Source organism: Ctenopharyngodon idella, chromosome 7 (genome assembly GCF_019924925.1).
Source record: "Ctenopharyngodon idella isolate HZGC_01 chromosome 7, HZGC01, whole genome shotgun sequence".
NCBI lineage: Eukaryota > Metazoa > Chordata > Actinopteri > Cypriniformes > Xenocyprididae > Ctenopharyngodon > Ctenopharyngodon idella.
Window position 1 is genome coordinate 39,076,831 of NC_067226.1, and position 26,366 is coordinate 39,103,196.

General features: G+C 38.4%; 1 protein-coding gene across 2 annotated transcripts in view; it reads right to left on the minus strand.

Moving 5' to 3' along the window:
- LOC127515853 (phospholipid-transporting ATPase ABCA1) overlaps positions 1–26,366 on the minus strand; it is a 195,397-nt gene that overhangs the window by 134,672 nt on the left and 34,359 nt on the right. For both annotated transcript variants that reach the window (XM_051899955.1, XM_051899953.1), the window contains exons 6-9: positions 18,430–18,557; positions 15,536–15,730; positions 12,596–12,682; positions 7,897–8,119 (exon numbers count right to left, since the gene is read on the minus strand). In XM_051899955.1, the coding sequence (XP_051755915.1) occupies positions 7,897–8,119; positions 12,596–12,682; positions 15,536–15,730; positions 18,430–18,557 (633 nt within the window). The remainder of the gene's footprint in view (positions 1–7,896; positions 8,120–12,595; positions 12,683–15,535; positions 15,731–18,429; positions 18,558–26,366) is intronic.

Here is a 26,366-nt window from a genome sequence, read left to right on the forward strand (position 1 = left end):
GCTTTAATTTGACTGAGCGAATTTGCAGCCCTGAGGTGAGACCTCAATCCAGGCAAGACATTTCAGTGTAAAATTCTCCTTTTTTGCTAGTGCTGAAAATCCGCAGTGATGTAATGATCTGGGGAAGGATTTATAAAACCAACAAAAGTAAAATTTTCACATAAAATGTGCCAAAATAAAAGTAATTGTACTCTTGTTCTTACAATTAGGAATAAGTGTTATGCATAAATGTTCGTACGTGTTAAGACCTGGTCTCAGTTCATAAATTATTTAAGAGAGCAGACACTAACCTAGTTAGGAGTTTCAAAATGACTGTTTTGCATGCACAGACATGTTGAATGAATTTCCAACAAAGAAACAATCTGGGATGACGGTGGCATTTGATACAAAATATATATTTCATAGCTTTGTCAGATACATTAGCTTATTTATTTATTCATTTATTTAGCAAAACATTTTTCATTTGATAGTATTTAAATACAATTATTTTGCATTTGGTAAATGGTATCGCTAATCAATAAAAATCGCTAATGACCAGCGCTGGTTGTAATGCATTACAAATAACATGCTTTACCTAATCAGATCACCTTTTGATGTAGCAAGTAAAGTAACACATTACTTTAGAAATTTACATATTAATATTTGAGTTACTTTTTTAAAAAAGTAATGCATGTCACTTTTCAGTTGAATGAATTTTCTTAACACCCTGGGGTCGATGAACACGCTGACGCATTCACTTGTATCACAGCGACAGAAATAACTTAAAATACTCCATCACCCATAGTCACTAATGCCTCCATCCGTCATTAACCCCCCATCACCTCGATAAAAACAAAGCATCAAACATTATCAGGTTCATCTACTTTTCATTGTTTTTGGAAGAAGACACACTGAGAGGAATAAGCCTTGAATTAACTCCAATGTGTGGCTTGATCCAGCTGAGGATATCATTTCTGACAAGTCATTTATTCTTACTTACATTTCTTAATGTGTTATTTTTACTTGTACATAATTTATTAGTTGGGCTTTTCCCAAACTATATGCCTGACTGAAATGTGTGAAATCGAGTGAAATATCTTGAAATATATAAGCAGATAGGAAACCTTTCAGTTCATCTAAATGTTGTATGAAACGAGGATCTTTATATGCTCTATAATATAATATAAAACATAAAACGATATAAAAGTAATATAATAAGAGTGTTTACATGATGAATGTTACAGTCTAAGAATGTTTAGACTAGGGATGTGCAAGATTAGTCGACTATTCAGTACAGCTACTACTAGTCGACACTTAAAACAATAGTCGATTACACAAAAAAACAAAACAAAAAAAAACCCATGATTTTATTGTTCAAATTACTGTCGTTTTAACATTACTGTGACGAGCAGAGCACAGCCCAGAGCCGTGAAACCGGAGCGAGGCTGATGGCGCAAGTGTTAAATGAACGGCAGCACGCGCAGCATTGGTCTCGCATCCCAGGAGCTCCAGAAGGATAAAAGGAGGAGTAACGACAGTGGAGGACGGGAGAGGACCAGGCCTGGGACATTTAAGTTGTGTGTTGTTTATGTATGTGAAGCAGTCGGCCATGATGCACCTGCCATTTACTTTTCGTTTACATTTATATTTAAAGGCATTTTAAATAACACATTAAAATAAAACATTGGGGAAAATAGCACCTTAGATGTTATTATAATTTTACTTTTTTTTTTTTTTTTTACCATGCGTTTTCTTTGTGTCAGTCGCGGCAAGATTAGGAATGACCACTTGAAAGCCAAGGTGAGGAAGAATTTGGAATTCAGCACATGTATGTAGGTGTGATGGTCGAAGCAAGCAAATGCCCATCGAGTCATTCACTTCAACTCTTAAAAAAATATCTTATCTCCGAGACGACAGCAATCGACATGTTCCCACTCAGTTTTGATGAGGGAGAAGGCTTCCGAAAAGTCACAACGCAAGGCAAGCGTACTGCATATTTATGACCTGTTTTTGTGGGATTTGACTGTTTGATAGTTTCAAATGGGTATCCGCACAAGTATTTAGGGGGTTTCTTACTTTAGACTAGTCAACTAGTCGGTTACAAAATTTCCGTTTAAATGACTGTCAAATTAGTTGCAGTGCACATCCCTGGTTTAGACCTGTGTTTAATGTGAAATACTGTGTTCTCGAATCTGCTCAAACGTAGATGCTAAAAAATATAGTTTCTAAAATATAACATTTTGTGTACTGTGTGATATGCTTTGAATGTGCATCTATGACTACAAAAATTGCTTTTTGTTATGAGAGCGGGCAATATTAGAATTATTGATTGCTAGTGTTAATAATGTAGTCGCCCCTAATATCAGCTTACAATTGTCTGCAAGGCCTGGAAGAGAGCGTGTTTAGGAAGTAACTTAAAGGGGGGGTATAATGCTATTTCATGCATTCTGACTTATTTGCACTGTTAAAGATTTTGATTATCATGCTAAACATGGCCAAAGTTTCAAAACACGAGTTGGACGTATGACGGAGTATTTCTGTGCCAAAAATACTCTTCCAAATCCTCACGAACTTCTGGGTTTTTTTTTCCGAGTATGGGCCTGAGTGACGTAAACGGGGGCGGAATTCCTTGTACGGGCACTTCTCCCGGAAGGGCGCGCGCGCGCACACACGTTGACCAGAGAGAGCAAGAGCACGCCCATCAACGCACCTTTGGCTTTACGGAAGTCGTCGGCAGCGCTGCACAGGTCACAGGACTTCACAAAATCAACAGTCACCAAAGAAGTGTGTTTTTGGTTGTGAGGGAAAGATAACCTTGATTCCCAAAGAACCCAGCGTTAAGTGGAGCTGAGAGTTTTGTGCTCACGCATTACATTGATGTACTCTTGATATTTGTCATTAAAATAACCATAGAAACTGATAGTTGAAATCATGTTTTTATTGGTTAAAATGAATGGAGAGTATCTCGTGTTTTTCCGTGGCTGTTCGAGCCCCCGGGATCGGCGCTTATGGTTTCATAAACAAGGCCCAGTTCTACGCTGGATTTACAGATCATTTGAAACTGAAAGATGGAGCGGTCACAGCAGTAATGATCCCGGTCATGAGGAAATGCAGGTGGTGAGTAAAACTGCTTCAAATGTCTGTTTTGTTGGCAATAGGCGCCTAAGTGCATATAATGTTAACAACACGAACGTAGTGAATTCATAAATTCATTGTTCATCATTCACTATACACTATATTCATTATAGTGATTCAAAAGTTATCCATGGATAATGCGATGGTGTATTGAGTGTTTAAATATATTTGTTTAGCTGATCATTGATAGCTTGCAGCCGATCTCTACACAAAAGCTGTGCGTGCTTATGACAGCTCGTCACTCTATCTCCGCTCACAACAACACGCCTCCAGGAGCTCGGTTGTTTTCGGAAAGACTCGGTACAGCGTATGTATCTTTTATAAATGTGATAAAACTAAAGACTTTTCGCCGATATGAAGGATGCTATACTACTCTATGGGTACTTAAGATTAACATGAGATTGGCAGAAACTGTGTGTGATACCCCCCTTTAACACTGTAACACATTACTTTTAAAAGTAACTTTCCCCAACACTGCTAATGACAATAGTCAACAATAAATTTCATTAGAACCAGATTAAGATCCCTGCTGGCCTGAGCTGAGGCCAAGTCTTACTTTTAGAAACCTATTCTTAACTGTAAATAAGAGCAAAAAGTTCAGTCTTTGAATTCTGAGAATCTTGAGGGTAAAATTTAAGTGTCTCTAAGTGGCTTTATAAATGTTACCCTAGGTCAATGTGAATAAAAACCGATTTGCTTGTTTTGTATTTTATTTATACAGAGTTCTACACTCTTTTACCTTTTCAAATGCTTTTCTTTTGTCTGTTCATTGCACATTGCTGAACTCGCTTCACAGAAAAGCCTTGATCTCATGGGCCTAAACCTCTTGAAATAAATGCAAAACAAATGAAATGCATCACAGGATGACAAATCACCAACTTCACTCTCATGCACAGCTACATCATGACATTCCCAAACCATTGTGAGTGATGTGAGCACAGACTCAATCCCTGGGCTACTGACTATAATGAAATCAGTTCTCCTCAAAACTATATGATGTTACATTAGCCTGAGCATCAGCACAAACAAAAGAACAAAATCACGCAGCAGACACAAAAACCTATAGAATATCAAGCACACAGTGTTATTTCAGATTTATTGCAAAATTCACTTTTATAAAGGTGTTTGAACAAAGATCTGTTTACACAGTGTGTGTAAACAACCAGCCTATAATGGTAAAAATCCACCCACTCCTTTTTTATAATCCCCATAAATCTCTACAAATGAGCAATTCCAGATTTCTCTCTACTCTTATGTAACAGTAGGGGAGGCCCCACCCACGACTGACAACGGAATCTGCCCTATTAGCTTAGCTCCTCCCCTTATTGAGCTGTACACAGTCCACCATGTTCTCTCCTCACCAGAGCATTTAATAGCACCATTCAAGCAAGAAATGTATTCTTATTAAAGCTACTAAAACACTTTGTGTGTTTTAGACATAACCTTGAGCGTACAATTTAAGTGCAATATGACGTTTAAGAGAGATCAGTTTAATCCTCGCAGGACGCGCCATCTGACAGCCAGCTTTCTGTGTGCGTGCTTCAGATGATGTGCACTTAGAAAATCATATATCAGAAGTTTAAACTATTATGGCTTTAAAACACATGCAAATAATTATTCATGAAGAGGAAGAATTGCAATGTTACGTGAGATTGGAGGCGATAGATATGATAATCAAAACCAAACAGATGTTTTGGTTTTTGGCAGAGTATCTGATGCACCAATTGTACAAGCTCTGCCCTCTTCTGGATAGGGGGTGGGGAGCAGCAGCTTACTTGCATTTAAAGATACAGGCACAAAAACTGCATGTTTTTCCTTCCACTCAAAAATTACAACATGGTATAATAACTGATCTGTGGGGTATTTTGAGTTGAAACTTCACACACATTCTAGGGACACCTGAAACTTATATTACATATTGTATAAAGGGGCATAATAGCTCCCCAAGTTTTTCATCTAATATTTATACTTTATTTCACTTAATGATAATGATTTTTAACTATTTTACAACACTACAAACACTAAAATAAACATCACTAAATAATGGTTTAAACTGTGCAAACCTTAATCTGATACTGCCACCACAGTAGAGGGAAATAGTTTATTTTTTAGAAAATAAGGGACTCTTAAAACTAAAAAAACTAAAATATACATGCCATTTAAATCACTGGCTGCATAAGACAAATATTTCACAGTTCCAGTGTATGCCTGATATGTATCTGAATGAAAAACAAATCACTGCTTGACTGATATAAGTGCATTTGAGAATTAAACAGCATTTGAGATGCAATCACTTTGATTCCCGACATATGACTTCCGTGGCACTTACTGATATTTTTTTCTTAGTGCAAGAGCATCCAACGACACACCAGAGAAACGTTCTGCAGATTTACTGAAAGATCAACTGCGTACCCGAATCTCATAAAGGCGTTAAATTCCCCATTATGTACAGCAGACACACAAACGCACAATCTGTATTTCATAATGCATCTGTTTGCACTCCCACCAGAGAGACGTCAACGCGCCTCGTCGACTGACACATTCACTGTCTGGATTCCCACCGACGCTCGTGTACAATCCCGGCACACAGAATTCAGAGAGAAAGCACGATCCCATTAGCATGCAAACAGGGCCGAAAAGCCATCAAAACAGAATAGAGCACAATGCAACACGGTTTTTGTTATTTGTGGTGTCAGAACAACAGAAAGCCACAGCAGGCCGAGGCAGCGCTCGGGGAGAAACAGCCAATCCTATTTACTGGAGTTTCAAAAAGAAGGTAATTAACGGAACAGCCCAACAGAGTCACTAATTAACTCAGTCCTCCTGATATTCAGCCACACAGAAGTGCTCTGTACAAACACACAAGCACTGCGAGAAACGAGACATTGTAAACAAACAAACCGCATCACAGCAGAAACATCAACAGCATCCGGTGATGCGACTCGCACCTTCTGCTGAGTCAGAAAGTACTGTAGATTTATTTGATCCGGTTCTCAAGTTGAACTCAAATGATCTAGTGGGAATGGAACAGCTCAACGGAGTGGGAAAGTATCACTGAATAATGGCTTTAATTTTGGTTCTTACATAAAGCTTCACAATCATATAATTTTAAAGTACAGAAGTACATACTTTTAAAAAGAGTACTTTTTAGGGATCTAATATACTTAAGTGTGAACTGAATGTAATGTTTTCAGACACTTAATTAAAAAATAAAAATAATTTTAAATGTAATATTGAATGACACACTACAGTTGAAATTATCATCAAGTACATGTGCTTTATAGGGGTGAAACGGTACGTTTCTGTTTCCACAGTACTTTCTGACTAGTTTCTTTGACGCCTTTCCGCAGTTGAAACACTGATTGATCGATTACATGTGAAGAGATGATCGGTTCTTGTGTGCTCTGCTTGAAGTGAAGCATTACAGCGATCTGTCACGCCACAGTGTGTTTGACTGCGAGAAGAAAGTCATATATACATAGGATGTCTTGAGGGTGAGTAAATTATGGGATCATTTTCATTTTGGGTGAACTAACCCTTTAACATTAATAGTTATGTAATGGGGGGGGGGGGGATTTGTCACTTTGTCACCAAAGAAGTGTGTTTTTGGTTGTGAGGGAAAGATACCCTTGCTTAACCCTGCAATCAATTTTTTATTGGTTAAAATGAATGGAGAATATCTCATGTTTTTCCGTGGCTGCTCAAACCCTCAGGATCGGAGCTTATGGTTTTATAAACAAGGCCCAGTTCGACAATGGATTTACAGATCGTTTGAAAATGAAAGATGGAGCGGTAACAGCGATAAAAGATCTCGGTCATGAGTCGGAACCGCAGGTGGTAAGAAAAACTGCATCAAATGTCTGTTTTGTTGGCAAATAAATAGCCTATTAAGTCTTTAAGTAGCCGATTAAGTATTTGGTGCTATGATGAACACCAAAGCAAATGCTAAAATCTGAATGGCTTTTTGCTGTTCAGAAACAGAAGTACCGCAGCTGCTTTTGTTTATGGGGTTACAGGGGTAACGGCTGCATGCCTGCTGTTCCATTAGCGCCACCTACTGTCAGAGAGTGAATATGCATTTTCATTCAGTGCATCTCCTTCACTTGTTCCGTTGCCATGCTTCTCATCTGTGTTGTTGGGCTTGTTTCAGAGTGTACATGCACATTCATCATTATTCTTATGCACGATGAACGGCCTCGTTAATGTTTCGTCTCTTCACATTGAAAGTTACGAATTACAAGAAATCACGTAATTATAACCTATACTTTCAACTAAAAATAGTAAAATTAAACAAAAGTTTATTAGTTTGCATCCCTAAATATTTCTGTCGGTCATTTAACATTTCTATTGTAAAACAGCTGACAGATATTAAATGTTGATTTTAGCTACTTGCATCTTATCTCGCACTTTATGACCATTTACCGAAGCATCACGCTGGAATTCATGATCAACATTCAGCTTCTGTGAACATAAAGCCTGCCTACTTTAATTTGATTGGTCATCTCAAACATTTTGACATTGATGAGCGGAGTTTGACAGCTGAAAGCTCAGATGAGGTCGGTAATCTTGGCGTTGTGCAATGTCCATGCAGCATCAAAGCAGAGTTAATATTAGGCAATTATTTCACAAACTTTATTATATACATCTCAGAAAATACTGAGGTCCTGACCTCGGGGGACCTCAATAGTGGGTACGGCCCTGAATGTGTCACACAATAATTGTTACTGGTGAATGTGTAATCCGATTTAAACTGTCCTGTTAGATTCAAGAATCAGCTCTTACTGGTGTTAGTGCTGGTTGTGTTGGTGTTGTCAGCTGTTGCGGCCCGTGTGTTCTGTTGGTCTGATTGTGTTGACGCTGTCCTCACAGCAGCTCTGCTGGTGTTATTGGATGTTGTGTTAGAGTCTGTTCCACACATCAGCTGGCTGAGGCTTCCAAATGGATCAGACCTGAAGTCCAAAGTATCCGCTGCACTTAAAAGTTCTGAAAACCCAAAATTAGACATCTGTGTGGAGAAAAAAAAAAAAAAAAAAAATCATAAAACATATCAGAGGAAAATCTCCTCTTATGTTCACCAAGACTGCATGTTTAAACCAAAAATACAGTAAAAATACTGTAAAATAGTATTACAATTTAAAATAACTCTTTTGAATATATTTTAAATATAATTTATTCCTGTGATGCAAAGCTGAATTTTCAACATCATTACTCCAGTCTTCAGTGTCACATGATCCTGCAGAAATCATTCTAATATACTGTTTTTACTGTCAGTTTTGATTAATTTAATGTGCTCTTGGTGAATAAAAGTATTAATTTCTTTTAAAAAAAGAAAAGAAAAAAAAACACTTACACTTTTGAACAGTTGTGTACTTAGTTTGCTTTGTTTTCTATATGAAGCATTTACATTACACTATTTGTGACACATAAGCAGCACAGACCTGTGAACCATTGTTTCTTTGCAGCACCGTTTTTGTCTTTTTGTCTGGACAGGAATATGCCATATCTTTAGAAAGCATGCTGCATACACACTTCTGGCAAACATTTGTCCATCCCATAACTGAATATTACAGTGTAATGTCATTAATTAATGCCATGCATGTCTAGTTCACGGCATGTCTGCGTAATACAAGTCCATCTGTGCTTTGCATCTGTTGGCCTGGCGGCAAAGCCCGCTAATGCCAAACCATGAAAAGGTGAAATGGTTTTTGGTGCGTGATCAAGACAGCACCTTCATAATCGAAACAAAAAGCGTAAACTGTGTTTCAGTCTCACTTAACGAGCATAACAGACATAAAGCCTGTTCACTCAGAACGGAGGTGACAGCTGTTGTGTTAATACCAAATGAGAAGGTATATTACTTTCCAGCAAACTTCCAGCAGATTTTATTTATATAGCCACTTGCATGCAAACAGTGTAATGGACTGCACAGAAGCATGGGTAATAGAGCACAACAGTGATGGCCCACTTTTTCAGTGCCCTTGGTTCCTGAAGTATTTTCCCATTCATTTTCTCCACATTCAGAAACGTATTCACTACAGAGCTCTAAGCCTTGAACCGAACCAACCAGCTTTCAGATGAATAGCACAATATATACCTATTGACTTAAAAGGTATTTAGTGTAACGTTTTATAATACACAATAAAATATATGATACATTTAAAGTTTATTGCATACAAAAGAAGTCATTTGAGAGTGAACAGAGATTCAATTTGCAATGCTGTATGCAAATTGCAGTCACATTGATTTGCAACAAATAAAGTAAAGTATGGTACTATACAAGACTACTTCAGTTCTTTTGTGAGGAAATGAACAACTCTTCCCATGACGCATTGTAAATGACGAAAACAGAATCCGTAACAGAGACTACAATACCAAACCCTTGAAAATGATTATAAAATGCATTTAGTTCTGGTCCTCATATTTGATTGTCTGTGTTCACAATGTTCGAGAGGAAAGCTCAATAGTTACTTGATATGAGTTACTTGTTTATAAAAGCAATCATGAAAGGGTTAGTTCACCCAAAAATGAAAACCTTAATTTTATGAAGCGACACAAGTGCTTTGCGCAAAAAATATAATTTACCACTTTACTTTGGATAATACTATTTTGTAAATAAAGTGGTAAATTATGTTTTTTTTTTTTTTTTTGGTTTTGCACAAAGCACTCACGTCGCTTCATAAAATTGAGTTTTAGCCACTGGAGTCACATGGAGTACTTTAATGATGTCTTTCCTACCTTTCTGGACCTTGGAGTGGTAGTTGCATTGGATCTCTATGAAGGGACAGAAACCTCTCAGACTTCATCAAAAAGATCTTAATTTGTGTTCCTACGATGAACAAAGGTCTTACGGATTTGGAACGACACAAGGATAAGTAATAAATAACAGAATTTTCATTTTTGGGTGAACTAACCCTTGAGGCAATCATCCTCATGCTGCAAAGTGATGCTTCCAGGATCTCTTAAAGGGTTAGTTCACCCAAAAATGAAAATAATGTAAATTATTACTCACCCTCATGTCGTTCTACACCCGTAAGACCTTCGTTCATCTTCGGAACACAAATTAAGATCCATAAAGGTACTAAAAACATATTTAAAACAGTTCATGTGAGTTCATTGGTTCTACCTTAATATTATAAAGCGATGAGAATACTTTTTGTGCACCAAAAAAAACAAAATAACGACTTTTCAACAATATCTAGTGATGGCCGATTTCAAAACACTGCTGCGGAGCGTCAAAATCACATAATTTCAGCAGTTTAGCCGTTTGATAGGAGATCCGAATCACTAATTCGAAACAAAAGATTTGTAAAGCTCAGAAGCAGTGTTTTGAAATCGGCCATCACGAGATATTGTTGAAAAGTCGTTATTTTGTTCTTTTGGTGCACAAAAAGTATTCTCGTCCCTTTATAATATTAAGGTAGAACCACTATACGCACATGAATTGTTTTAAATATGTTTTTAGTACCTTTATGGATCTTGAGATTTTCAGTGGCTTTGCTCTCAATAGTGGCCTCACTGAGCCATTGGATTTCATCAAAAATATCTTAATTTGTGTTCCGAAGATGAACGAAGGTCTTAGGGGTGTAGAACGACATGAGGGTGAGTAATTAATAACAGAATTTTCATTTTTGGGTGAACTAACCCTTTAAGTTCACATGCACAAATGTTTGTCAATCGTAATGAATCCAATCCAATTTAAGATTCTCAAAGTTCTGTTTATAAGAACCCTAAACGCTGCAATCTGATTCACATATTTGTTTACATTACAAACAAAACTTCAGTGCATATGCAGTGCGTCAGTCACCGCATTCAAAACCGGAGAAAGCCACCATGATAATGTCAGGGGAGCTATGCTAGTATAATTGTCGTTTTTGATGATATATCTACAAAAAAACTGATGTTTATGTCACAAGAGCTTTTTTAACAAATATTCAATAAATATTAAGCTCCCTCCACTGACCACATTCTTAAAAAATGAAGGTTCCAAAACAGTTTTCGCAGAGATGCCATAAAAGAACTGTTTTGGATCCTTTAGAACCTTTCAGTAAACAGTTCCCAAAAAAAACTTTTTTCCTTAGTATAAAGAACATTTAAAAAATCTATAACCTTTTTCTACTGTAAAGAACCTTTTGTGCAATGAAAAATTCTATGGATGTTAAAAGTTCTTCATGGAACCATAGATGCCAATAAAGAACCTTTATGTTTCAGAGTGCAGTTTAAAAGTCATAAAACATATGTAAACATAAACAAACTGTGCATGTGCGCATGTATTTTCGAATCCGACTTGAAAAATCGTTGGATTCAAGAATTTACATGCTTAATTATTTCAGGTCTGCACCACCCATTTCAATCCAATCATGGAAACTTTATTGGGTTCAAGCTCTATCGGATCAATTGAGGTGTTTACATGATGGCTTTTCAGTTTGATTGAGGAAAACTGGTGCACTCACTGATAATCATCTGAACCCACTGGAGGTTGTGCTACTCGATTACATCATTCGCAATGGATTATGGGAGTGCAGTTTGCTGAGCTCTTCATGCACAATTCCTGTATTCATGGTAACCGTAATTAGTGTATTTCTCTTCAGAATTATATTCATTTAGAATATGAAAATTCATATTGACTTCTACAGGAGAATGTGCTATTGATCAACAGCCTCATGATAGGCGTGTTTTGAACAATTTATGCAAACTTAATTTCTGTATGAAGAAAATAAATGGGATATTTACTCCCATAACCTGAATGTTATGCTCTATAGCAATAGAAATAACATAATGCATGATTTAAATAAACAGTACCATAAAAAAAGAGATAATCAAAGAATTATGTCAAAAATGTATCACGGTTTCCACAAAAATATGAAAAAGAAGAACTGTTTTCAACATTGATAATAAGGAATGTGAGCAGCAAATCAGCATATTAGAATGATTTATGAAGGAACATGGGACACTGAAGACTACTTTAGCTCTGCATCACAGGAATAATTATATTTTAAAATATATTCACATACAAAACACTTATTTTAGATTACAATAATAATCACAATAAAAACCCTAATCTGGACTATATAAACTGTTTTATTTTTTATAAATTATTTATGAGCTTTAAAATTTTAGCAAATCCTGTTAGCAAACTATAAGATGTCTAAATAGGTGTATTTTTTATTATTAAACAAAATTATTAATTGTTCTTAAAATAAATATTTTTTATAATAAATACAAAAATCCTTATAAAAACATTGCCAACAGTGGAAATGGAAAGCGACTACAGTATTCACTTATCTTCCAGAGAAGGTTTAGTTGGTGGGAAGATACGTTTGTTTATCCAACATACCTAATAGGTTTCGCAAGACAAAACATGGGATTTGTGCCTCTAATGTGAAACCTCATGGGACACACTATTGTATCCTATTCCTGGATAATATTTTACATTTGTAAAAGATGGAAAGCATAGTCCATTCATCCAAAACATAAAACTCACCGCTGTCATTACTGGAGCAATGTGACCGCTGGTTTGTGCCATCAGTGTGGCCGCCTCGAGCCGGTTCAGACCCAGTGCTAATGGAAGCTGAATCAGAAAAAGGAGAAGAAGAAAAAAACTCATTTTAGTATTACTGATTTTTTTCTGAGCTTAATTGTGTATTACATGGGTTCTGCCTCACGGAGCCAAAGATTAAGACTGTATTACTGAACTGAAGCAAAGTAGGGTTCAATCTATAAAGATCATTAGATTTTCAGAGTTTATTCTCAGAGCCTGGGATGTCAGGCAGTTAAAACAACCTTAATAAACTCCCGTTCACTGGCCTCTTAGCCAGCACTATCTCTGTGTCTATCTCTTTGACCTTCACACACTCAATAGCGATTACTTTAGAAGGAAAGGGAGGTTCAAATAGAAGGAAAAGGGAGAGAGAGAGAGAGTGTGTGTGTGTTTGTGTGTGTGTGTGTGTGTGTGTGTGTGTGTGTGTGTGTGTGTGTGTGTGTGTGTGTGTGTGTGTGTGTGTGTGTGTGTTGAAGTATTTATCTGTGCAGGGGATTACGCTGCAAATGGCCTTTTCTTCATTCAGTCTGGAGAACATTTATGCTCTCAACTTCTCATCCGCAAAACCAAAACAGAGCTACAGCGAACCCAAAGCCCTTCAGGATGAGAGTGGATGATAAATGTCTTAAATGTGAATATAAGAACAAATGGTTGAACATATAGGAAAGGCCAAGGGTAGCTGTAACCTTTCCATAGTTTCCTTCATAACTCACAAACTACTACAAATCTATCTGACATCTTTTGGTATGAGATACATGTTTATGTGTCAAATGGAATAGTTCCACTGAAATAGTTGAGAGAGATCATAATGTTGAATTTAAGAGCCCTGGTGCGTTTATGCCATGTCATAATTACAGCAATTACGTGATTTCAACTTGTAAAAAGCGTACATGTCCTCGTAGAGCTCGAAATTACAGCTTGTTAGATGGGAGTTTTCTGAGGGCTCCTACTTGTACCACGTGACCACTGTACCACCTGATACTGTTGTAACAGAAACGCATTATTCCCAGTCCGAAGACATGAACAGCTTCAAATACAATGTGTTTAAAGCAAAAGTCTAAGTGACATTATACTTATTTGAAATGGGTTAAAGTGTTCTTTCTAAAAAGAAAGTAAGCTAGAGATTCCACTTTGTTTTCTGGGTTATGTCTGTTAAATATGTCTGCCTTGATTTGATTACCACTGTTTTTGATAATAAATTCGTATTAAAACAGACAACAGAATTCCTGGAAAAAAGAAAAAAATTCCTATTACTGTAAAAATTAATAAATTAATAAATTGTTAAAGTTTTATGAATCCAATTGATTAGATATGCTTTTTAAATGTATGTTTAATTATTTAAATGTAATTAAACCATTAAAATGGAATCCAGAAAAAACAATAGAAAAATAATAGAATTTGGGAAAAAATAAACAGAATTTCATAGGGCCCTAAAAATTAAATTGTTGTTTAATAAATTGTATAAGTTTCAGTATTTTAATTAATTATATGTGCTTTTTAATTACTAAAATAAAACAGAATAAAGAAAAGTAAAAAAAAAAAAAAATTGTGAAAAAAAAATCCACAGTATTTATATACATATGTCACGATATATGTATATATAAACCCATACAACAAAACCAATTTACTTTACTTCAATAGATATTAAGAAAAGAGCTGCCCTGGACATGACCTTGTTTCATCGTTCGATCTAAAGCAGATGTTCAAGTGTTCATACTGTATACTTCTGAAGCAGTGAGTGGCTGCCATCCATTGAGCTCAGTGTGTACATCGGTCACGTTCACCACATAACACAGTTATTTAACATCCTTCCGTGTCCCTGCCAGACCAAAAGACGCCTGAGTCTCTGCACTCCTCTCAGTGCGGCACTCCATTTAGTCCCATTTCTAGCTGCAGAGCTTCACTTCTGTTAATAGTTTTATTCTGTAAGAGCTGCTGAGAGCTTTGTGTACTGTATGTCCCTCTCTCTCTAAGACGCATACAAAGGTTATGAGGAAAGATTTCTGAGTGTTCAAAAAAATATTTTCAACAGAACATTCTGCACTGCTGAAAATACAGACCCTCGTTGATGTTGTAGAAATGTTTTACTTACGCTGGATTTAGTGATAATATAATAGTGATAATAAATATTTTTTATTTAGCCAAAAAAAAAAAAAAAAGTAACCGAAAAAAAGTTTCCATAATAAGCAACCATGTATTTAATAAATCAATGCTAATAATAAAAACTGAGTTGCATATAAACATTTAAATTACACATAAGGCTGTTTTATATAAACTTTTTAATGATATAATTATGTTTATACAACAATTCATTGTTTAAACACTTAAATAGTGACTGTAATAAAAACTTGTTTCATGACAGATTCAAACCTATTAAATAACAAAGACAACAGATTAGGTAAAAAGATAATTAATATGTAAGAGCAAAATGCTCCTCTCTAGTTATTTACCTAGCTAAATAAGTTTATGAACATTGACTGGCTTTTCTGAGGTAAATGTAACATTATGTGACATTGTTTACAAGTTTTATTGACATCTTTCCGCGGTTGAAACACTGATTGAGCGATTACAAGAGATGTGATATGGATTTCGTTAAGTTGCACTGTATATTTCAACATACCTTCTGATGTTCATTCATTCCTATTTTGTGCTGTAACTAATAGTAAAGAACAGAGGTGCTACAGCAATTTGTCACTCCGCATTAAAGAGTGGCAAAATTTGATTCGTCATTTAATATTTTTGCCATTTTCCTTCAAGTAAATTTATCATGTTTTAATGATTTTTCTTTTTACTGGAAAATACAAAAATACTGATTCTAAACCATGTAAATGTAGTCAAAAAATGTTTAAAAGTCCAACTCAGAAAAAAATGAGGTTCACTCACTGCATTTAGGAGTTTCATGTTGTCAACATTCTGCATGAAGACTCGTCTGGCTTGAAGAAGCTGATTGGCTGTCAAGGAGCATGTGATGTTCTGAAACTCAGCTTTCTGATTGGCTGAATTAAACTCCAGGATGCGATCAACCGATTCACCGCAGAGTACCGAGCGCAGATCTCTCTCACCTGAGAGCGCAGGCAACTACACAAAAGAGCAGCACACAGTTAAAATATCAGAACAAAACTCAGATGCACATCAGAGACACACCTTTGGGGTATTCCAGAAAGGTTAACTTACCATCACATATTCCCTGAACTCTCGGATGATTAACCCAAATCTTGCTTATTCAATGTATGCAGGTTCCAAAACCGCAGTCTGGAGTAAGTTCGTTCAACCCGAGTATGAAAGTTAACGGTGACCACACAAAGACATTCTCAACCGAGCTCCGAACCCAGGAGTCAACATGGAAAGGGATGCTAAGAAGAAGCTCTATATGGTGATTTACTTTCTTAGTGCACATCGCCACCTACAGGGCAATTGTGCAATCATTTTAAATCTTATCTTTTAATCTTTAATCAGTTTTCTTATTACTATGGACCAGAATTATATTGTTTGTTTGATCCCAACTATAAATTGAACAAAGATTGACCGAACTAAAAATGTTTGTTCTTGCAAAGATAATATGGCTGTATAAGTTTTATATATTTTTTTTTTATGTTTAGCCATTTTGCTTCCACATTTTGTGTAAGGTGAGATGTATCACATGTATTTTTACATTATAATGTAGAAATACATTAAATAGACATCTTCCCATTGCAAATATATATATATATTAGTGTTGTCAAAAGTACCAGTACTTCGGTACCAAGTCGGTACTGAAATTTTGAAAATGTGACAATTCCAGCATTTCTGTAGTACCAGGAGTACCGAGTGTCCGGGTATATTCGGTACCCACTGATAGGACTGTGGCAGTATTTACGTGAATATGACATGAGTGAAGCAGAAAGCTTTGTTTAGCCTATAGAAGAAATGGTTAGCAATTAAATGTTACATCGCAGCCATTGAAACATTTTGGTTCATGCCGAATGAGAGAGGTACGCGAGTCCATAAATTTAAGCTTTGTCGGATTTGTATTCTGTTTTAAAAATCACGATCTGGTCACCCGATTTTTAGAGAATTTAACAATATTCCATTAGTTATTCCACTGAACATGGAATCTCTGTTTCTTTTCCCAAATCCTAACTCACGCAGGGGATTATAAATGTTTCTTCCTTTCGTTCGCTTTTAGGCCTATTATATTCGCATTCTTTACTGTGGTAAAGTAGAAAAAACACCGCAGGACAGAAACCTTCTTGCTTGCATGTCAATTTCTATTTAACACAGTTTGAGCTTGTTATTAGACTTTATAAGATGGGTCAAGTTTATTTGTATAGCGCATTTCACACACGCTGGTCATTTTTAGTTTCACTTTCTCTGGCAGCGCAAAATCAAACATAGCCTGAATGTCTGAAGATAAAACTCGCTCTTCAGACCTTTTGCAACAAGTGTCAGTTGCTTGTAACATCAGGAGATAACATGAAGATATTATTAAAAAGAAGTGGTCTCTTTCCTGCTTGTGTCCCACATCCCTCTCAAAGCGCAGAGCGGTAGGCTATATGACGCATCTTTGTTTGGAAATAAAAAAAAACAAATGTTTTTTTAAAATAATATTTAACTTTCTTATTATTTAGGTTACCATTATTTACTGATATTTATTTCATAGTTTTACAGGCTGTAGTGCGTCGTTTCACTGAAGTAATAGCTAAAATAAACGCACGTCTATTACAAAATGGATGTTTGAGCATTTGTTTATTAATTTTTTTATATTTCATAACTTATTTCATTGAGGTATATATATACACAAACACTCCAAATATGTATATGTATGATTACCATCATATTTAATATGTTTTTAAAATAGGCTATTTAAATAAAATTGTAAAATAGTTCCGACAGTTACCTGTGGTAACGAAATTGGTACCGAGAACCATACTGAATTTTAATGGTATTGGTACCGACTACTGGAATTTTGGTACCGTGACAACACTAATATATATATATATATATATATATATATAATATAAACCGAAAGTTTAGGTTATCCCGCTTAACCTGAGGAAACTTTCCCAGATAAGTCGCATAACCTGTTTCTGGAATACACCCTTGGCATCATCTTTGAGTTTATATAACATTTTGAGAGATCAATATAAAAGGCAAATTTTTTGTAATGAAGTGCCATTTTCTTAGTTAATCACTGGGCCACAAACAAAAACATTTTGTTTTGTTCTCACAAATGAATATACTTCACAGTTGAAACCTGATCATCCATGTTATCTCAGATCAAGAATCGCAAACCTCAACTGCAGGGGGTTTGTGATTTGAGGAAAAGCCAATACTTAAATGTAAAGTTAAAATAAATGTTGCTGCACAATTAATCAAAATAAAACTGAAATCACGATATAGATTAATGTGAGCATCAATGGCGGCAAATTAATTTCAAACTAATTCAAACTTTTTGAAAAAAGTTTGGGAATTGCTGTCATACATCTATGATTCATCACAAACTTGCTTAGTAACAGAAATGCTCCCCTAAACATCTTTAAGTGCCTTTTGAGTTATGCTTTTGAAGTTCAAATGACATCTGGTTGACATTTTGCTGCCATGTGAATCTGGCTTTAACAACAAGCTTTATTGCTGAGGTAAAACACAGGGCTTTGGTGATGTGATTGACTTCCTGTAGAAGCGTCTGGACTCTCAGCTGATTTTTCATTAAGGGATATTGGATCTCCTCCAATCTGCACTAAAATATACAGCTTCTCTTTATCTTTCTGGCTCTCCATCTGTCTTTGTAGATGACGTACCTGGCCAAGCCGAACTCTCACCCTCATCAGGCTCGTGGCTGTTGTGTTTGGCACAGAAAGGCTGCTCGTCAGATATTCTGAAAACGTCTCGTTGGTTCTCAGCAAACTGCGAAGCGGAATGGACTGACCTAACAGAGAAATTGAACATGGAATATTAACATAATTGCTCTTAGCTTACATAGGTTTCGTTCAGACAGTCAGAAAATACAGTTTTTCAAATCTTAGTGGGTTTTTTTAGTCTAAACTGCAAAAATAAATAAAAGTATTGGGGTTTTTTTACATTTATCTCAGAAAATGTAACATGTTTTCAAGTGGAGGTCGAGGTGTATTGCGGTGGGCGGCTATGCAAATGCTCTGGGTAAATTGAGGTTGTGATTGAATGAGAGGATGTGGCTTATTAAACACGTGTTAGCCCGTTAAAGAATCATTTAGCTATAATGCAACACACTGTTTTGTCATCATGCAACTGAAAATTCCTCCCACACACTCGCACAAAGACCATGAAAGCCAATTAGGCATATGAAAGCTTGTGTGTTTGCACATCAAGGGTGGATGGAGGTCTGACTGCGCCCTAGAGAGAGCTGTTGTAATTCTCATGAATGGGTGGCTGTGTTTGGGAACGTAAAAAAAAGAGAAACCTGACCCGGCTAATATGTATAGAGCCGTGCTAATTAGCGGCCTGGAGCTCGACGAGTATCAGACAGCAGCGCTGATTACCGAGGGCACGTCATTACACTCTGAATCTTATCTCCGTCTTTGTTGTCATCTCGACAATCCTCTTCAACACCAATCAGGTAGGTCGCACACAGACCGGCTAACACACAAACACGTATGCGCGGATAAGCTCTGTTTGAGAGAGATTGGAGTCGTCACCTCGCACCTTAATCATCTCCGGCTGCCATCGCGTCACCCTGCACTCCCATTGGCCGTTTTATTCCACACTCGCTCTGATTGGCCACTTCTATCGGCAAGTCTCTGGCAGCGTTGCGAGTTAATTACTCTCTCTTAGATCTCCTGATGAATTTAATCTTGTATAATAGAAGTTCATGGCCCCAGAATGCAAATCGGCCTGCAGCGGTGACCATGTCCTGACAATACGGCCTATTTGCAAATGAGCTTCCCCAGAAATCTGAATATCATTAGACTAAACGGTATGAACAAACAACAGCAGAGCGGCAAGATATACGACCTGCACCTACCAACCAACAACTGCAGCTGTAAATTGCCGCTGTCGCCAATATATGTGCGTGTCCATTCTGAGTGTGCACGTCATTGTGTAAGAACAGCAAGGACAATATTAGTAGTAGTATAGATTTTAATGCATGTCAGCATCTGATGATATATTCATGGCAAAATGTCAGTTAAAAATATGAGTTGCGTAAATACGATAAAAAGAAAAACCAAACAAAAACCAAACAAAATACAGCAGTTAAAAGATGTTTTATATTTCAATATGATAAACCTTACCAAAGTCCTTAAGTGAGCTTAATACATAAAAATGTTGTCTGCTGCATTAAAAGTAAACAGTCAAATAAAATATGTTTAACAGCAAGAGCAGAACACATTATTTCATTATTTCATTAAAGCCTGAAATAATCTAATTTTAGATTATAATAATATTAAAATCAATTTTTTTTAAACTGAATAGTTTATTGAAATTTTAGACCAAATAAAAAAAAAATAAAAAATAAACAAATAAATAAATAAAAGGTGCATATGTGTTTTATGTTTAGTATCATATTTGATGCATCAGACTTTATGGCTAATATAGTAAGATATAATGAGAAATGGAGAAAACAAACATCTCTATATTATTCAGTTCACCAAACTGAGCAAAAATATGCAATTTGCTGCAAATTCTGATATTTTTATGCCCCAAAAATTCTGATAGCTTGCAATGTAAATCAATGAGATCTTTATAACAGATGTTACGACCTGGCGTGGCTCCTGTAATTGTATTTAACTGCCGCTAGGTGGTGTTCTTGTCCTATTTTGTCTGTGTCTCGTTGTATGTTTTCAGGGTGGATTTGAGCAACAGGTGCCATGGATTACTGGTGATCAACAAATGGATATGAAGATGCTCCTTTTTCCAGTTTACGGACTTGGGCTGGGACTTTGTTTTTTTTCATTTTGTTTGATTTCTGTTGTAACTGTTGACCTTATACTTTTTTTCTTGTTACTTTAATAAACATGTATTTTTGAATTAACTTAATTTGCATGTGGCTTCCCAGTTAATTGTTACACCGCTTTGAGCCATGTGGGTTGTAACAATTTGGGGGCTCATCCAGGATCAGCTGGGCGAAATGGCCAGCTGTAGTATTCCCTTTTGAGAGAATCTTTTTGAGGGTAAATTTTGGGGAGCTACACAGATTTATATTGAGTTGGGAACGATTTTGGTTTGTTTTTCTCTGGTGTTGGAGAGGGGATATCAAATGTGCCAAACAAGTAATTTGCTTGAATTGGTGGTGTTTGATTAAGAAAAATGAAAATATTGTGGTTTAGACTGCTTTGTAGAGCTGAGTCAACCCCCGTGTTATGTTAGAGCAATTAATGCTGTTTGTTGTTTAGTTTGTTGTTTTAGTTTGTTTTGTTTGGTGTGTCGGACGCGGGTAGACTGCTTTGCAGTTGAGCTGCATGTGGTCACACTGAAGAGGTTAGGGGAGTTTTTTTTTTTCTTCCCCTTTTGTTTACGGGGTAGCTCTTATATATTCTGAACTAATTCTTGGTCTTGTGTTTGCAACCGCTGCAGTATTCTGCCAATCAAACACCAGCAAAGAAATAGGAAAGTAGTAGGCTTGATTAATTTTGATAATTAGTCATTTTTTTGTTTTGATGATGGATAATTTGGAAGATTTTTTAGCTGCTCCTATGGAAGAGAAACTTGAGTGTCTTACCAAAGATCAGTTGCTGTCATGATCACCGTCTGTTCCTGGACTCCATTTCCCACAATCCTCCCTTCCAATCACATGCACACTCCACTCCAATCACCAATTGCCACACACACCTGCAGATCATTACCTGGACTATAAAAGACTCACACACACACCACCTCATTGCGAAGTCTTGTTAACCCTTGTTGCAATTCTGAGCGTTTATTTCCTGTCTGCCTGTTTGTTTCCGATCCTGTCTGTTACCCGTTATCGACCCGTTGCTGCCTACCTTTGATCCTTGCCTGGTATACTGTTCTGTGAGTGTTTTCTGCCTGCCCTGACTATTGTCTGTATCCTGACTACGATTCTGCCTGTCCCTGCTGTTCCTGTTTGCCCCTGCTTTGACCCTGCCTGTACGACCACGTTCTTTTATAATAAAGCTAGCAAATGGATCCCCGCCTGAGTCTCGCTCCGTTACAGAAGACTTCGCCAACACATGGATCCAGCGGCTTTTCTGGAGAACACTGGCCCGGTATGAACATTGCACAATTATTATTATGGCTCAAGCAGGGCACCCGGTCGTTGGAGGAATACATCAGAGAATATTTGGATGTTGCATATGGTTCAGATCTGCCAGACTGTGTACTGATAGACTTTTTCTGTGAGGGTGTTAATCAGCCACTTAAGACACAATTGATTCGTGAGGGACCTCGTTCCTCTCTTAGTCATTTTTTGGAGTTTGCTTTAATGACTGTGGGCTCTCCATTTACTGTGGGTGTCGCGGAGAAATACGACACCTCGCCGAATCATGTAATGGCCGCCGCGCCAGAGAACACGCATAAAATGGCGGCCACCAGTACTACAACACCAAGTCAAGTCTCCGCTGATCTTCGTGAGCCAAGTCAAGTCCAAGTTAAACTTCCTGAGTCACGTCCCATCTCCGCTGATCTTCTAGAATCACATCACGTCTCTGGATCTGTTTGGGAGCAGAGTGGGTTGCGTTCCAGTGTGGCTGATCCACCGCTGACTTCAGTACGAGCGGCTGGCATTCCTAAGCCTCCGCCGGCCGCTACGCCCTCAAGTTCGTCGGTTGCAACGCACTCAAGCCCGCCGGTGACAACGCACTCAAGCCCGCCGGTTGCAACGCACTCAAGCCCGCCGGTTGCTACGCACTCAAGCCCGCCGGTTGCTACGCACTCAAGCCCGCCGGTTGCTACGCACTCAAGCCCGCCGGTTGCTACGCACTCAAGGCCGCCGGTTGCTACGCACTCAAGGCCGCCGGTTGGTACGCACTCAAACTCTCTGGATGCTATGGACAAGATGGCCGCTTTGCCAGTGCCCACGGGCAAGATGGCCGCTTTGCCAGTGCCCACGGGCAAGATGGCCGCCCCTCCAGTGTCTGTGAACATAGGGGTCGTTCCAGCCAGTGAGTCCGCTCCAGAGCCCGCTCCAGCCCGTGAGTCAGTCCCAGCCAGTGAGTCCGCTCCAGAGCCCGCTCCAGCCCGTGAGTCAGTCCCAGAGCAGCCCGCTGCCGCCCCAGAGCAGTCCGCTCTTCCTGATACGGCCACGGAGGCCGTCACCGAGCACCTTGCACTGCCGGCGCCGCCCAAGCGTCTTGCCCTGCCGGCGCCACCCGAGCGTCTTGCCCTGCCGGCGTTACCCGAGCGTCTTGCCCTGCCGGCGCCACCCGAGCTCCTTATCCAAGAAACCACCACGGACTCCGTTGAATTCCCCAAGAACTTTTTTGGGGGGGGCCATGTATCTGAGGGTGGGGAGCTTGAGGGTGGGGAGCTTGTGGGTGGGGACCCTGCACGGCCGCGATCATCAGCGGCCTCCGAACTGCTTGAGCTTGTGGGTGGGGACCTTACACGACCACGGCCTTCAACCGCCTTTGACCTGCTATGGCCATTAATGGACTCTGACCCGCCGTGGTCATCTTCGGACTCTGACCTGCCGTGGCCGCCCGAGCCACCTGACCTGCCGTGGCCACCCGAGCCACCTGACCCGCCGTGGTTGCCCGAGCCACCTGACCCGCCGTGGCCTCCCGACACTCCTGACCCGCCGTGGCCGCCCGTGGCACCTGACCCGCCGTGGCCGCCCATGGCACCTGACCCGCCGTGGCCGCCCGTGGCACCTGACCCGCCGTGTCCGCCCGTGGAACCTGACCCGCCATGGCTGCCCGTGGCACATGACCCACCGTGGCTGCCTGAGTTCCTGGATCTGCATTGGAGACCCTGTTCCTGTCTACGTCTCCAATGCACCCACCCCCCCTCCCTATCTGTGCCATTTACGTTATGTCGTGATCACCGTCTGTTCCTGGACTCCATTTCCCACAATCCTCCCTTCCAATCACATGCACACTCCACTCCAATCACCAATTGCCACACACACCTGCAGATCATTACCTGGACTATAAAAGACTCACACACACACCACCTCATTGCGAAGTCTTGTTAACCCTTGTTGCAATTCTGAGCGTTTATTTCCTGTCTGCCTGTTTGTTTCCGATCCTGTCTGTTACCCGTTATCGACCCGTTGCTGCCTACCTTTGATCCTTGCCTGGTATACTGTTCTGTGAGTGTTTTCTGCCTGCCCTGACTATTGCCTGTATCCTGACTACGATTCTGCCTGTCCCTGCTGTTCCTGTTTGCCCCTGCTTTGACCCTGCCTGTCCGACCACGTTCTTTTATAATAAAGCTAGCAAATGGATCCCCACCTGAGTCTCGCTCCGTTACAGTTGCGTAAAGTGAGTGAGCACTTTAATATTGAATTAAATTTACCTAAGAGTGCTAAATAAACAACTTCATAAAGAGGTTAAAGAGAAATTTGTTGAAAGGTTGGTGCTAACCCTGGATATGCAATCAGATGTGGAGGAGTTGTCCCCAAAGGAATGCCAACACAGTATATTACTGAGGTAAGCAAGTTAGCAAATAGCAGTTTAACGTTTGAGCAGCAAAAGGAATTGTTATAAATGAAAATTAGAGAACGTGAATTAGAAAATTCAAGAAACGTGATCGAGAACGTGATTTTGAGAAATTTAAGGCTCAACAAAGAGTAGAGGAGGAAAAATGGTCTCAAGAGCGAGAGCGCTCAATCTGAAGATTGATTGCGGAAGGGAAAATATCTGGTGACGTTTTCCGAAAGTTCGACTAATGATCATCAAGGTTTGAATTTTCAGCCCTGTAATTTTGTAAATATGGTTCAATTTCTACCTAACTTTAGCGAAAAAGATCCAGACGTGTTTTTCTCTCTATTTGAGAACATTGCCGAGGACAGAGCATGGAATGATGCGGAGCGCACATTTCTGTTGCAGAGTGTTTTGGTGGGCAAGGCTCAAGGAGCTTATATTGTATTATCAAAATCGGAACGAAGAGATTATGCGATTGTCAAATAAGCGGTGCTTAAAGCATATGAGCTTGTCCCTGAAGCGTACAGACGGCGATTTATGTCGTGGAGGAAAGGGGAAAAGCAAAACCATGTAGAAGTTCTGAGGGAATTAACCAGTCATTTTAATCGTTGGTGTGTGTCTACTGGAGTAAACACCTTTGAGAAGTTGTGTAAAATAATGGTGTTGGAACAGTTTAAAAACATAGTTCCGGACCGAATTGCGACATACATTAACAAGCAGAAAGTGACTCCTGCAGCAGAAGCAGCCATTCTTGCGGACAAATTCGTTTTAACTCATAGAGACGATAATGATGGTAATCGCCGGCAATCTCGAAGCTCTTATGTGTAATCCTCTCTCTTTATTGTGTTCTTTGAGTCAGCATCTTATACTTTGGGCGTTGTTCTTACAACCATATAGTCTGGAAATCAGACACATTTGAGGAGTTGACTATATATGGTGTATGTCACGTTCTACTGAAGATGATGCATAAAGTCACCTATTTGGTTTTCTTCCTTTCTCTCATTTTGGTACCCTTAATCATGTTTTTCAAGGCACATGAAATTACTGAGAGGGGGGGATTGGGAATGATTGGATGGTGGAAATCTATTTTTGTGGCTGACTGTGAATAACATGTCTTAGTAGGATCATATTTAAATGTTTAGTTGTATGATCAAAGCTCTGTAGTTTTGAAACGTACAGCCTAATGCAATGCAATATAATAATAATTGAGAGATGAACATAAAAATGCTCCTCAAAAGCCTAATGGATCATATCTGATACTCACATATGAAGATGATTTTTCTAAAAAAAAATGATGTATAGACAATCAAGTAAACCAGTCAAGTTATCAAGTTGCATCAGTCCAGTAATTGTTCATCTTGAAATATTACTAACAAAATAAAAGTTATTCTTACATTTACTTCATAAAAATCAGTAAAGATTTCACATCAAAAAGACACGTGAACCACAAAAAAAAATAACATTACGATGTCCAGAAATCAAGTTCAATAGTACACCGAGTTTAATTTATCACCATAGAACACATGTTTAATGTGATAGTTTCATCTTTACATAATACAATATGTTGTTAGTCCCAAGATTAGTAAATAAAGTTATGAGTGTTTGTGAATTCTAATGGTCTGGCGGTAGAACTTTTGTTAAGTGTGCCAAAGGTTCTGGATTCTACTCCGCCCACATATAGTTTTTTTTTTTTTTTTCTCTCATTAAAACCAAAGATATTCATCAGTGATTGTATATGATTTCAACAGAACGGAATCAGTCTTCGCATGTTTGGCATGAGCCAGACACGGCTCGTCTGTAAGGGAAAGTGGGGTAGAGCCAGGCCCCCACCAAAATATCCATATCCAAAACATAGACTTCAATATAAACTGAATCAATAAAAAAAATTGTAAATGTGTTCAGCATTCTGTAACAAATATTTTCAGATTTTTTAAAAACAATTTTAAGTCGTAAAGTTAGCAGGATTTATTCAAATTTAGCGTACAGCTTCGGCAGGCATGTATCATGATACTAAGTGGGGTGGGCAGTGGGGGCCTGAGCCCTGCCCAGCTCTACAGCGCCCAAATATTTTACAATGTAAATCTGTGTTGAAAAAGGGAACTGCAGCGCTCTCTAATTGAAAGCCATTGGGGCAGATTTCAGACTGCTCTGCTTATTTT